Here is a 15704-nt window from a genome sequence, read left to right as displayed (position 1 = left end):
CAATGACTTGGTCCCACCTCTGTTATGATGTGTGTGTGAACTGTCTCTGCGGTTGTGTTGTTGATGTATTTACACCCTGTGAGGCGCTGCCCATTTTCAAATGTGCTAGTTTGTCAGAGAGTTTCTTCCAAACATTTGCTTGCAAGTGTAAGAAGGAGAGAAAAAGTAAAAAAAAAAAGGCAGGATGCAGATACGACCTGCTTCAAGGGGGGCCCAGACTTTACAAGGGCAAAGTCAAAATGGGTTCATTCACAAGGCTGACACACTCTGATTTATAAGCACAAGGGTGTGCAGCCTACAGGGCAGAAGCCCACGGGCGATTGCAGACCTGCATGGCGGCAGCGGCGGCGAGGAAAAACCAGTGTGGAGAGTTTGTGTGAAAGAAGCATCAACAAGCTGTCAATCAAGCCTCTGTCACCGATTGTCACTCTTCCATAGAAGAAGTCCAAGGGAGAACGGGAGTCCCTGGGACCCTGAGGAGGAGGTGGTGGGGGCAACAGGGAGTAGGTGATTGTCTGTCTGTCTCAGTGACTCCAGCTTGATTTGATATTTGATACCGAGCATGTGGCATTTGAATGCAAATCTAGTTTGATTGTCTCAGCATCTGATAGGGTTAAGAGGAGTCTATGGGGGATTTGCATGTATGCACATGTATCAGAAAGGCCGGTAGGAGACAGACACCCCCGAAAATAAGAGAGAATTATTCAGATGGATTCTATTACTATCTAACTCACTTGCATTGGAACCTTTTTATACTTATTATAAAGACGTTTAATGTGGAAAGTTATGGAAGGATGTGTGTAATGAAAGAACTGTGTGTTGGGTTCATTATTTTACCTGCCTTTTTTGGAAGAAGCATTAAAGCAGCGAGATGGATAGATGGATGGATAAAGTCTGAATTACTGCAGTCTGGAAATCCGAGGCTCAGTCTCACCCCCCCTCCCCAATTAGAGCGCTGATTTTTGAAATGCCATAATACCCATTAATTAGCAGGCTGCTATTTTCTCAGTGATTTGGTTAATTAGTCTGCGAGGCTCCACACTATCTGTTCCATTATTGTTGGGCTGAAGCCATACAGACACACGTGTGTAACACGAGAGATTGCCTGCGAAAGCATATTCGCCGTAAACACACTTTACAACTACGCAGTGTACTCTGCAACAATTTCATAGAGTTGAGTGACCCTAATTTAGGTGACACCATCATAAGCTCCAGTGAGGCTGAGGGAGAGGGTGTGGATGAACTGCTCCCTCCTGCAACACACTGAAATACCAAACTTCAACGCGCCCTCCTCCTGTGGGAAACGGCGGCTTTTCAGCCCCCGTGTAATGACTTGGCATGTGCAGCCCCCCCCTCGCCGATTCGACAGTCCATCAGGATCTCCCGCCAGACAGACAGGCCACTGACACAGCACCACAAGGCTGGAGACCTCTTCAATCACTGCCTCACTTTTCCCTGTCCATCAGGTAACAGAAAGCCATGATTGATCTGTTGTTTCTCCACGCGGGCGAAGCAAAGAAGTTGTCTTGAACTAAAATGAGGAGGCTCCGTTGGTGTAACAGGCGCTTTCATGAGTTTATTAATCATCGTCATTAATAATGTAGCCCTGCTGTGGGTCTTCTTATGTCTTGTGTGTGTTTACACACGAGTGTGAGAGGGTGTGCTCACGCTCATCGCAGCTCAACCAACTTCACAAGTGTCCCATCACCACTTTAATCAAATTACTTATGAACCAAAATTGACAGTTTTCATTAATTATAAAGGATTATTCTAATTGCGATTCAAATTTATTCATTTAGAACAGAAGGCATTCAGTAATGTTTCAGGAAATTTGCATATTAAATGGAGAGGGGAGGCCATTAGCTATGCTAATGTATGCATGATTCCTTATTTTGTGATTGGTGGGCCATATGTAGCAGGCTGGGGGTTTGCAGGTGAGGAATCTAGAAGGAGCTGTAATATGTTTGATAAGCACAAAAAGGATGCAAGGCCAAAGCACACCAGTGCTGGTGTATGTGTGTGCGCACACACATGTGGACCCATGCATCTCTGTTTCCAACCAAGCTCTCCGCCTCACATTTGTCTCCACTTTCTGCTTCCACATTCCTCCCTTAAGAGCCATTGGAAGGAGCAACTTTTCACCCAAGAACCAGTCCAGCACATTAATTAAGTTTCTGATTTCTGATCCTGCTGCATTTAGAAACATAACCTTGAGCCTGTGTACCGTCACAGTCATAGTCATGATTTAATATGGTGCTTAAATGGAACAAAAAGAAGGAACTTTGCAAGCTGCACATTCATCCCCACAATGTATGATGCTGGTCCCGGGTTGACACGGTGCTCTTTATCAAGCTATATATAGCCGATGCATTATGCATTAAGTTTAACATGTGCTTAAATCAACACTGTTCAATGTAAATGGATCAGTCTTCAGCAAAGGCAGAAAGGAGAGCAGTTAGGGCAAATGAGTGTGCTGCGGGGTACACTGCCAGACACACCAAAGAGGCCGGTCATACACACCCTCCGGCTGTGCGGCGGTGTCCACCCCGGCTGATGACAGGGCCATTATTCACTGGTCAGTCCCATGAGGACGGGGGCTCGGGGCTGGACAGGGTAGCACAGCGTCCCGGCGTGGCAGGACAGCGCTGAGGTGAGCAGGACCAGGACCCTTCATTGCTCCTGTGGTCTGGGGGCCTGGAGCCTCTCTGCTTCTCGCTCTTTGTCTCTGTCTCCATCAGATTAATGGGCCGGGCCTGACAGAGGAAGTGTTTCAATCAGCACCGCCTGCCAAGACTGTCCATCATCTAGACAGCCTCTTATTCATCATGGCTTTGATACGGAGGCACACATACACACGCATGCACAGATGTTTATTTGCTTGCATATATTTGGAGAAAAAAAAGTGAGTCCACAGGTTGTTTTATTTGTCGTTGGACCCTTGCACTGCTTTCTCCATTACTCTTCACAAATCGGAGCCACCGCTTCACCCGTCTCGCCATGCTTCCGGCGTGATTTCTCAGTTGAATTTTGAATGATCCTTTTTGGATGAAATGGATGAAACACAATTGGTTAAGTGTCCCTGGGACTTCTGTCCCCAAGCTGGCACTGGAGTTCCGGCTCAGAGGGAAGCGAGGAACGATCTCTCCCAAGCGGGGCCTTTCGTCCTGAGCGGCAAAGACTCAGCGTGGATCTACTCCCCCCCCAACCGACCAACCATCTCCCTCCTCCAGGGTCCATTTGTTCTGAGAAATATTTAACGACGGGGCAAATTCAACTGACGCGAATACGCACACAGCAAGGAGATAAAGAGGAGGCCGGGACGATGCGAAGAGTGAGCTGGAAATGAATTTTTCAGCGCAGTGAGATGTTCCATTTGAATAAATCATGACACTTAAGATAGACATGAGAGCAATATGGAAGTGCCCAGTACTTTGAGGAGCAACATTCCACAGGAACACCTTAACATCCGTGTTCTTTGGTTCCTCTTTGTAGTTTTTGTTCCCAAATATTGAACTTTTTTGATTTCATCTGGATTTTTTTCAGTTGATCTAAACTGGGCCATTGCAGCCTGTTACAGCCTGGTGTCCGAGGCTGATGGCCAGACCAAGAGACAGACCTGGTTCTGGATTATTAATGTCCCCCCCCTATGGAGCCAGGCCTCCTCCCCCACACAGTGCCCCCCTACACCCCTGGGGTCAGCCTGTATGGCTCCTGGTGCAAGGCCCCCCTCATAAATCTCCCTAAATTAGTGTGTGTGTGTATATACGTGCATGTGCGAGTGTGTGCTTCCATTGCTTAAACATACTCCAGGCAGGGAGACAGGTCACCACAAAAACAAGGCTCCTGGTTGAAGTGTCAGTGATGCATGGCGGAAAAAGTGCGAGAAGGAGTTTGCAGAGGAAAAAAAAGAGAGAAATGAAACATAAGTGGAGGAAAAGAAAATATATAAAGCAAGAGTTGAGGGCGGCGTTTGATTTAGCATGAGAAGCAGACCTCACTTTCCGTTTTCGATCGCTTACGCCTGTGTTGGGGCAGTAACTTTATATATGCTGACAAATCTTTGCACTTATTCTGAACATGTATCTGACTTCATTAGGATCGATTTCCTGAACAGTTCTAAATGCTTAATTGCGAAAGTGCAGGATTTCCATCCTTCTACCTGCCTGCCGTGCCTGGATTAGTTCAACATGTCCCCCGGTGTTAACAGCCATGGGGAAGTGCTGTTGTGTCACTTAGTTAACCCTGGAGACAAATGGCTCCCCTCCAGAGCACAGTGAATTACACAGCTCATGAAGCATATTAAGAGCCTGACACAGAGCGTTTCTAGTAGAGATGATCCACGCAGCAGATATGGATGAAAGAAAAAAAAGAAAGCATCAATTCTTGCACTTTTTCTCTTTTTTAAGCACAAAAGAATTAAAATAAAACAAAAAAAGAGGCACAAACCATTTAAAGTTGGAATAAACTACCAGAGCGACTGAAGATAACGCCTGTTCCAAGTTATACGTGTTAAATTTTGACAAGGAAAACAACTCTTTACCTCATTTGTGGCTAATGCAGGAAAATTATTAGAAAATATAACAGAATTGTGCCTTGGAGGCTGTGCTGCTGTTCGCCAATCGCATAGACAATCTTTATCACCACAGTAATAATATTAAGATGCTACAGGGATTACTTAAAAGTTGTGTTATAATTGCTTTCCTTGTTTTGTGTTTTTATAGGGAGGAGGTTATTTTGTGTTTAATTGCTCCAAAGTGACAAATAATGCCCGTTATGATATGATGAAAGAGTGAAATCATTGAATTACCACGGCGACCGGCTGCATGTGTTTATTTGTTCATTTTCGCTTTATGCCACGAGACTTCGAGAGGCCAAGCAGTTATTTACACAAATTCACTTCCACAGCCATTTCTCGGTTCCGGGGTAATTACGTGCGAACAAAATGGTTTTATTTCATTTAATCCAGCCGGTGCAGCAATTTGCACGGGGTAATATTTGTAGCGGTGGAACTTGCACGGTTTTAAGGGCTCAAACACTGCAAATGCTTCCAAGTTCAAGGAGGTACGATGATGGAACAAGCGTCTACAAATCAGCAGAAAAATTGCGTCTTCAGAAAAAAAGAATGTTTTATCTGAAGCTATAATTTACTGTAAAATTCAGAGACACAATGTTTTAGAAAATACATCTGTCTATACTGATACATTTGTAAAGGCATAAGAGAAAAACGTTTTAAAGGACTTAATAATAGGTGCAATAGTGTGACAGTTAAATGTAAATAGTAATGTTTATATTATCTGTTTTAAAATGCATTGAGAAAATTAAATACTTCAATAACTGTATTGTAGAAATTTCAAAACAGCTTTTAATATGATGTGGGTTTTGCTGTTTTTGTTAGATGTTTCATTAATTTGATGTTTCCATAAGTGTTTTATTCTTAGACTTCAGAGATTGAAGTACGGTGGCCCTGAAGTGCAAATCACATCAACAAATGAGTGAACATAAAAACACATTAAAGATCTAAGCGACTATTAAAAAACAACTTTTAGAAATCCAAAAAAATTGCAGAACCCAAAACACGATCCCAAAAAAGCCAAAATGTGCAAAAAACATTTTGGAAAACAAAAGTAGATTCCAGCAATCAAAATGCAACTTTAAGAAATGAGACAAAAAAAATGAAATATCATGGGACATCACTGATTGGATGATGCGTCCAGAAGCTTTTTTTTTTTTTTTTTTTCGTTTTGGTTTTTTGGAATGATGCTTTCATTTCTAAGTTTTTAAAAAAAATTGTAACTATTTTTTTTTGTTTGTTTGTTTTTTTAGTTGTCACTATGATCTTTAAAGTCCCACTCGAGCCAAAGTAAAAAAAAAAAAACGTGTTGTTTTCTAGGACATAGTTTCTGCAAAGTGGCAGCGGTTCATTAGAAATTTGCCTCTTCATTGTAGGTGGAACTGTTGAAGTGGAAAAGCCCGCCCCCACTTCCCATCACCTATCTGTTAACACGCTTTCCCGCTAGCTTACAACTCCTCACATCCCCAACCAAACATTACTGGTGCAACAAAAATGGCAGGCAATACTGGAGCTATCCAGCTGTATAGTTTTTAGCCGGATACCAGCTCGAAAGAGGAAACAGACATACGTAGATCTAGTCGTCTACAAGTGCACTGTAACGGATTTCTGTAAACTGGGCAGTATTTTAGTGCAATGTCAACAGTAAAATACTGTACAAAGACTTTACAGTATTTTATTGTAAACATCAATGAATTGTGGGAATTTACTGTAAAAAGCAATGGATTGTGGGAATTTCCCTTGTCACTACTGTTTTTTCCCAGTTACTGTGAATCAGAATACAGTAAGAAAAACATCCACGAAAATATGGCCAATCATAAAACAAGTATGACAATTATTCTTACTTGGACTAAGTTTAACCTGCTATCCCTAACTAGTACAAAGACCGTTTATTGTAAGCGAGTTCCAAACATTGTTAACATGTGGCGTCACTTATGGTAAAAAATAAAAATGACAGCACAAATGATACACATACTTCACATAGTTAGCTCAACATCTTTTTCAATTTTGGATGAAGAGAATTCCATTTAAATACACTCAGAGATATCATGGTGGTGCGGTAGTTAACAATGTGGCTTTGCAATAAGAAGATCACAGGTTCAATTCTTATCTTTCTTACTCAGTACATAGCAAGAGGCCAGAAGTTCAAGCCCCAGTGAGAACCTTTGTGTGTTGAGTTTATGAATTCTCTCTGTGCACCTGTTAGTTTCATTCAAGTAGATTTGAAACTGTTCAGTGATGTAAAATAAAATATTGAATATCTCTATCTGGTGTTGCAGTGATCTAAGAACTGAATCAGGTTAAACTTGGCCTTGGCTAAAAGCAACTGAAAGAGTGACTGCATGGAAAGAGGTGAACATTGCCTTAACTCAAAACAGCTGGAGAAGTTGCCATAAGTCACATGTGTCAAAGTCAAGGCCCGGGGGCCGGATCTGGCCCTCCAGATCATTTCATTTTATTGTTACTAATGGCCCAATGTTATCTTGCTCTCATTTCTAACAAATATATTTTTATGGAGAGTAAAATATTGAAACTTATTTAAAATTTAAGGTGATTAAGTCTGGAATAATATTCCTGCCTTTTTTATTATTCATAATTATGTTAAACAGTTACAGTTTTGAAGTTTTAAAAATTGGCATTCTGATAGCTTTTTAGACTGTATTTGCATTTACTAAGATGTTTTAGGCTATTTTGGAGTTTAGCTAATATTTCAGCTACATGCTAGCTGTTTTGGCTAATTTTGGCTTTTTTTTTTACGTTTTGGGGGGCTTTGTAGTTTAGATATTATTTACACATCAGTTGTTTTGGCTACTTTATTATGTTTTTAATTTTTGTAAGATATTTTGAAGTTTAGCTATTTTTTCAACTACATGCTAGCTGTTTTAGCTAACCTAATTTTTTTTTTTTTTTTAGTTTTTTAGGCTAATTTGGCATTTAGCTCATATTTTAGCTGGCTATCAGCTATTAACTTCAGTGATTTCAGCTTCAGTGTTTTTAGCTATCAATTTTACCATCTTCAGCTATCAGCACTAGCATCTTCAGCAAATTCAGCTTACAGAATTCACTGCCATAAGTGAACTAGAATGCAATTTTATTTACCATATTTTCATTACAGTAAATAAACTGGAAAGGAAAACACAGTAGTATTGTAGTAAAAAGAAGCACATTACAATTGCTGCACTAACTACTGGCATCAGTAACTATTGGATTTCATATTAAAGTGTAAAATGAAATACAAGAATTTTTGTGTACTTTGATTCATCTTACATCTTTTTTACTGTAAAATGAAAAACAGAACATAGAAATAAAGCTGTAAAATGCTTTACAATAATTACTGACATCCAGCTGTCAGTAAGTTACTATAAAATCTACAGCAACTATTTTACAGGATGCATCAGAATGGAGGGGAGCACGGAGCTTGTTTTCTACGTCACAAATAGTCTTTTTCAAATGGCATTTTTCATTTGTTCCAGATTCATGACGATTTGACTAAAGAAATGAACAGCAATGTAATTTAAGGTTAATTTTCTTGATTATCTTGAGAAATATGCCACAAGAACATGTTAAAAAGAGCAATTTTCATCAAAGTGGGTCTTTAATATGTTCTAGAGATGAATGCTTTGTTAACATGATTTGCCTTTCAGAGCCACCATAATTAAGGATGTATAACAAAACAATTTTATATTCATCATTTCAAAATATAGTTTAGTGCTCCATAAAATTCTCATTCCCTCATCTCAAAGAAGTAAAAGGAGAGAGACATTGGTCACCAAACTATTAGTTTTTTAATTAAATTTAATCGAAGAAAACATTAATTACGTGTTATTGTTACTTGGCTCATATTTACCAGTCATCTGCAAGATTATCTAGTCTAATGTGAGGCGTGATAGCTTCAAGTTCTGGAAAATGAAAGAACAGAGAAATTATCTTGCTGTAGTTTTATGACACATTGAGTCATGTAAATAATGAATCACATGGTCTACATATGAAGGGAAATGAGGAGAATGCATTGGCAGATTGACATGTGCTGAAGGAGACGTGCAGGATTTCTGTTGTTGTATTATTTATTTATTTTTTTTTTTACCCTTTTTGCAGTTTGAGACATTTGCGCGTCTGTCTCCTCCAAAATCTAATATTTAACCCATTGGTTTGGTCACCTCTGACTCAGCTGACCCAAACTTCTCCTGCTTCTTCACCTTATCCATCATCCATACATTGCAAATGCCTCAGCAAAAGACGAGGACTGCCGAGGTGAAAAGATGAATTAAACAGGAGGTGGAGTGAGGGAAGTGGAATGTGTTGGACAAGTGGATGTAGTCCACAGCTGTCTGAGAGTCTGCTCCCTGACCTCGAGGACAGAAGAAGGTTGGGAGACCCTCAGTCTACGGGGTCTAACAGCCGCTGGGAAGAAAAAAAAAAAAAGAAAAAAAAAAGCCTCCATCTCTTTGCTTCATGAATTATTGAGTTATTGGCCTACAGCTTCTGAAATATACAGGAGGGTGGTCGAGCTCTCTTTCAGATTTCACATACCGTCTACCTTGTCCTTCTTTCTATTTTTCTAAGACTTTTTTTTTTTTTTTTATCAGTTTCTGTTTTCCATCTCTGCATCCCCCCATTCAGATTTGGCCTTTTGCTCCAGAGCAAAACTATAAATCAGAACCCAAGGAGAGAAACACAGAGAAAGATGGCTTGTTACTGAGATCATAAGAGGCTTTTTCTTCTTTACTTGGAGAAGAGCATCCACCACCAACCAGATGTCACGCATTTAAAAGTTGTCAGAGATAAATCTACCACTTCTTTTGTTACATCAGATGCTTGTAATTCATACAGCAGTAGGCCGGCCCTTGAAATGAGACAGAACTCTGCTCTATTCATTCATCTTCTGCTCTCCCCCTCCTTCAGTTTTCCTCTTTTCTTCTTTATTATTTCTTTTCTTTCCTCTTTGTCTGGATAAAGCCATGTTACGGTGTTCCTCTTAACGTGTCTTGTGTGCGCGATGCTCACGCGTGGTTGCAGCGGAGCTCCAAAACGCGCTGCCCAGTGCAGAATCCAAGCAATAACGAATGAACAGTGGGGAGAAAATAAGACATATGAAAGAAAAGCTGACCAAAGGAGTGAGTCTCTCTCTGGCTGGTGGAGATCTGTATTGTAAGCAGTTTTAGCTGTCAGCACTTCTTTGAGCTACCTCAAAGGGAGGAGGGTGGGGTGCGAAATGTGAAATGTTGTGGTTTAATTCCCACCCACTTTTTGGAGGGGGCTCCTGTTTATTTGAGCACCGTACTGTTTATTTTTGATTTTGTTAGCAGACAGAATGAAGAGATGCACAATACTGCAGTTTCACTTACAGAGGAAGTTGTCAGGTCTCAACCTTCGGGGTGGGGCAAGCAAATAAATTGTGAGCTGTCCCCCTTCTGTTTTTTTTTTTTTCAATCCCAGCCCCCCACCCATTGCATACAACCCCAACTCTCCCCTTTACTCCTCCTCCCTCCCTCATTAAGTATTGATGCGGGTAGCCATACTTGCCATCTCAGCCTATTAATAATGCATGGCAGGTGCTGTTGATGTGGTCTCTCACACTGAGATTGAGAGCAGCAGGAATGGCAACACTATGCTGCAGAGTACAGCACCAGCCTCTGTCACACAGCAGCTTTTTTTCGGGGTGTCTTACATCTGCACTGGTGAGTTTATGGCAGGCCGTGACAGCAGCTTTGAGATGGATTTACAAGGTAGCCTCTTTTTCACTGTCTTGAAGTTGTTTTTACATAGAAAACAGTATTTGTCACAATCGGATGATGGATGAGGGTTGGGGATGGTCCATGCGTCTCTCGTCGGGCGTTTCGTGTTCTTCCCGAAAGACTCGCACTGAACTTTTAATGACTCACAGATGTTCAGTCAACAGCTGTACTGACTCTTCAATCTCGCTCTGTCTTTCTGCAATTGTAGGTTCTTCCTCAAGTTCTTCCTGAAGTGCAACCAGAACTGCCTGAAGAATGCAGGGAACCCCCGAGACATGAGGCGTTTTCAGGTGATGAGGCCTGAGTGCATAAAGTGGACAGGTGTTACTGTTCCAATGTTTACGTGGGTATTTCGGGCTTTTTTTGCAATGTGAACCATCAAAAAAGTTTTAAAAGACACAAATGTAGAAAAGAAGAGACTTGTGGGAGCATGTTTCAGAAGGTACATTTACTTACATCCTAAATATGGGTTAAAAAAACACATAACAAAATAAGGAAAAATATATATTTGAACAGTTCGATATTTCCTCATAAAAAAAAACTAAATCATTAAATAGTAAATTTTAACAAAATAAACTTTTTAGATGGCATGTTTGTCAAATGGCTCAAACTTGCCTTGAATTAGTAAATATAAATGCTAGACTACAGTCATATGTTCATAAATTTGCAAGTTTTCAGCAAATTCAGCAGGTGCACACATGGTGACATTTTTATCTGAAAGTAGCATTTTACTCGCCGTGTGGTGACTGCAGAGATTTTAAGAAAAAGTTATAATTTTACGACGATTTTTCTCTTAAAGTTGACATTGGTCAATGGCCGCCTGGGCACATTTTGAGGTCGCGCAGTGGTAGTGCACACTGCTGCATTGCCCAAAAGTATTTGAAGTGAGTTCAAGTCTAAATTTTGTGGTTGTTCGCACTTTTTTTTTTTTAAATCAAAATAAAGTGACTATTCTCACATAACTTTTAAAATACGTCCAGCCAGTGTTGAGCTTCTTTTTTGGAGGCACGGACGATGTATAAATGTCTCCATCCATATCAAGCGGGCCATTCTGCAGGCCTGACTGCCGCCACCCACATTCACAACCATGCTAAAGATTTTCAAAGTAAACCACAAAAAATCTTGAAGATTTGTCTCCATCACGTGTCGGCAGTGGTATTTGTGACTGCTTGCCACTCACTTGCTTGAACATCTATCTATATGAAAAAGTTCTGGGTTATGTCCAATTCTCTTTCTATTCTCTAACTACTATCTAGTGCCTGTGATTTTAAAGGAAATTATCACTAACTTTTGTTTTTTTAAATGACAAATATGATGTCACCAATGTCCTAAAGTAAAACCTTAATAAACATGAATATTTTCCAAACACTTTTTATGAATTTTCTGTATTCTGATGAAGAAAACTTGGATGGTTTATAAGGAAAAATTAAAACACATGCATTTCACTTGAGAAATTGTCCAAACTCAATGCACTGTGGTCTATATTTGCCAATCTAGTAAGCATCAATGCACACTGCTTTTTCGCAGGGACTTCTGGGAAATTTCTCTACAAAATGGCAAACACACTAAATAGAGTGGGCCATAAGTTTCCATACATAGGAGAATGCATAATGTAAATAATTTTTTTCATATTTCAGACACCGTAGACCTAGACAGTGTGTTTGACCAAAGAGCGACAAATTGAAAATATACTGATGGCTCGGTTCGGGAAGTAGTTGCATGGTTGCTTGAAATTTTAACAGAAAACATGGACCCAGCGTCACACACGACACTGTGGCAAAACTTATTTAAAAATTTCATAAAACTGAACCTGTTGCAGATCGAGCATGTACTGGTCCAAGACTTAGGGCCACCGATGAAGATATATAAACGTGTTCTATATAGAATGCTTATTATAGTGAGTAGTGAAATAATGCAGACACAACTTTAGTGGTTATCAACTACAGCCAGCAGTGTTTTTTTTTTTTTTTACAATTAAGCTCCGGTTGCCAGGCAACATTTAGCTGACATATTGGTGGACCATTCAATGACACTTGTGATTGTGGAACCTAAACCCAAGCTGTAATGTAAAATGCTAAAATTCTTCCAGTTTTCTACCTCACAAAAACTAGCAAAATTTGGATCTGAGGACACAATCAGTCAGATCTACAATTAAACATGTCCATTTGTTGTCCTTTCTTCAGGTGGTAGTGTCAACTACGGTGAGCGTGGAGGGTCATGTTCTGGCCGTCTCTGACAACATGTTTGTGCACAACAATTCAAAACATGGGCGCCGAGCTCGAAGACTGGACCCGTCAGAAGGAACACCGTCTTACCTGGAACATGGTATTTAAAAAAAAGTATTCATTTCTTCTTCCTTTTTCTACTTCTCTACTCTCAGACCTTCTTTCTGTCTCCATTCTGCTCTCCTCGATTATGCTTTACTTCCAATCTTTTGTCTTTGAATTTTACTTTTCTCCCTTTTTGGGTTTCTAACTTGAGTTGAGTGGTAGCTAGAGGGTCCCTTCTCCATCCCTTGTGGCTCGCTCCCCTCAGGTCCTTGCCTTTAGGCCTTCTACTCTGCCTAGCATAAGCATGATGTGTCTTATGAGGTCTGTTCTGCTTAAAGCCAACACCGACTTTATTTCCTCTGAGACCTGCTTTTATCCTCTGGCCCTCTATCATTCCCCACATCCCCTAGGTTTTCAAACACACCCATATATGAACTAAAATGCCCATACGCATGAACACACACCCCTGCATTCACAGTCAAACCCAAACCTTTAATACTTCATAATGACATGTGCACATGATTTAGGAGCCTGCACTGATTCCCAAGTCCCTAATCCAGTTATTTTCTCATTTCGATTTCCCCCACATTGAATAAGAGAAACATATTTTTTTTCTCAGTTTGAGGAAAGTCAACCGCAGGGATGATAATGACAAAAAACTAAGAAGGGATTTACATGACCGACTGTAGCAGATTGCATTAAGATTGAATGTTAGGGTTAAGTCTTCATAATGACTATTCTCCAGAGACAAGGTGGACCACTTGCCCCTGCAACCGGTTTCACAGATGATTAGAAAAGTTCTCAAAGACAAGACATATTGGAGACATCAGCCAGACTTGGATCGTACACAGAAAGAGGAATACGCTCTGTGCAACAACAGATGTTTCTGTGTCAAAGAGATTTGTTTGGGAATTTCGTCATTTCTGATTCCCTCCTGTCCTGGTGACAGCAGCTAAGAGAAAGAGATAAGTAGCGTAAAATAGATAGCAGAGGAGAGTTGTAGGGGTGACGCAAGAAAATTGTGATTGATTACCAGTACATAAAGAAGAAGAAGTGAAAGAGTGCTCCCTTCTGGTTTTACCTTTACCTCAACTTATTCTAGTCATTATACTGCTTTTGTGTGCCGGATGCATAACTTTGGGACCCGTTTCAAGCGGTAATAGATGAGCAGAGCATAGAGTTGAACAGATGGCACCGAGGAACACCCCAAAGTATAATCCTATCACATGGATTCACGTTCCACCATCTGGTTAATCCACACACACACATCAAAACACACACATGCACTTATAGCGCACATAATATCAGCGGCTGTGAAAGGGAAGCATCTTAGGGCCATGATTACAGCCACAGATTGCTGCTCGGTGAACACTGATCTCTGCAGGCGTATCGGGGGGCTAAATATCATTCCAGCTTGTTGGGGAGGATCAACAGAACAGGGAGTCAGGCAAAGAGCAAAGGCAAGGCTGCGGGGAAAAAGCCAGCCCAGTCTAAAGTGGATTATGCCGCTTTACAGAATTGCAGCATGTCTGACAAGCTGCATATCTGTTAAGGAGAGGAGATTTAGCTTGTATAAACATGTATTTTCACAGTGATGTTCTTTTTCTTCAATCACATTGAGTAATCTCAAAGCCCATAACATCAACAGATAATGTCCAAAAACACATTGTGGACCACTTATTGAAAATGCTGTTTGTTGTTTCTGCGTTTTCTAATATTCAAAGAATATGCTTCAAGGAAAAACCCAGACGGCAATGAAAACAAGACAGTAACGTATGATCCGAGCCTTCTTGATCCTGTTTGTTGTATGGCTCCATGGTCAGGATCTGAGGATCGCTTCCATGCAGATACGGGAAGCAGACAAGTGAGCCGGAGCTAAGTGTTTGGTTAATGAAGGCTGCCTATTCAGAGGGCAGAGCTACTGTTGGCTCTGCTCTGTTCCCCGGTCGTGTGCCCTTTGATCAGACACTGAGCACACCTGACATTTACACGCCCGCACGCTTTGCCATGTGTCATAAAACAAGCGCACCGCCACTGCTCTCGCACACAGGGCAGGGGTTATGTTTAATAACGGGGTACGTATAATCACTCTGATTAGTATTCTGCGTTCACCCCGACCCCTGGGAGACAGGCAAGAGGTGATCTCTGTGTGTCTGTGTGTGCGCAACAGACTCTGCGAAGGAAAGAAGAAGGGACACTACATGGTGCCAGTGGCATGGACCTTTCTGGGCTGTCATTACTCTAGTTAGCATCTAATCTACTATGTGTGATTTGTGTTTTTTTCCAGCAACCCCAAGCATCAAAGCCATTAGCCCCAGTGAAGGCTGGACCACAGGGGGCGCAACAGTCATCATCATTGGAGACAACTTCTTTGATGGCCTTCAAGTCATATTTGGAACCATGCTAGTCTGGAGTGAGGTCAGTTAAAAGTTTCTCTGTTTTAATGTTAATGCAAATCATTTTTTTGTTGTTTTATTTTTCCTTTTTTTCTAATTACTTTTAGTCTTTCCCGTCATGTCCATGTCATGATTTGATTGGCTGGCTATCGGTGTTCTCTTAGATCGACAAGTTGTTCTAGTGAGAGTTTTTTTTTTTTTTTCTATCAAACTTTCCATTTATTTTATGTGCCATCGACAATCCAGGATAAAAAAAATCAGAAAGAGATTTTAAAGGTTTAAAAAATTTTGGGAAAAAAATTAAAAATGTTGAATTGATGGAACAGAAACTCCTCCATAGTCTAAACCTTTGGAATGCTTTATTATCTTTTAATCTTCTTTTTTTCCATGGTAATTATGTACAAATTTAATTTCAGCAGGAAAATATGGCAAACGTTGAATAGACACTTTTTTTTTGCTAGTTATTTTCATAATAAGAATTAATTCAGCTTAATTAATTAATTACAGAAAGCTATGCAAATTAGCAAAATTACTAAAAAGACAAGCAGGAACTTAACAGCTGTGATACTGATGCATTGAACATTTGTGAGGCTTCTATTTTCGGAATTTTTACCAAGGAAACTAAAAGATTAGACAGAAAAATATTTCATATATTATCATATCAATAAAAAACACTGAATGCATTTGGCAAACAAGTTAAGCTTTGTTAATTGATTTAATTCCTTAAGTTTTG

The 15704-nt window shown here is 40.3% G+C and overlaps 1 protein-coding gene across 2 annotated transcripts in view; it reads left to right on the top strand.

Moving 5' to 3' along the window:
- Positions 1 to 15704, top strand: part of ebf1a (EBF transcription factor 1a) — a 58198-nt gene that overhangs the window by 22460 nt on the left and 20034 nt on the right. For both annotated transcript variants that reach the window (XM_024283676.2, XM_024283677.1), the window contains exons 7-9: positions 10514 to 10595; positions 12489 to 12630; positions 14863 to 14993. In XM_024283676.2, coding sequence (XP_024139444.1) covers positions 10514 to 10595; positions 12489 to 12630; positions 14863 to 14993 — 355 coding nt within the window. The remainder of the gene's footprint in view (positions 1 to 10513; positions 10596 to 12488; positions 12631 to 14862; positions 14994 to 15704) is intronic.

Source organism: Oryzias melastigma, linkage group LG10, assembly GCF_002922805.2.
Source record: "Oryzias melastigma strain HK-1 linkage group LG10, ASM292280v2, whole genome shotgun sequence".
Taxonomy (NCBI): domain Eukaryota; kingdom Metazoa; phylum Chordata; class Actinopteri; order Beloniformes; family Adrianichthyidae; genus Oryzias; species Oryzias melastigma.
This window is presented reverse-complemented; position numbering and strand designations above follow the sequence as displayed.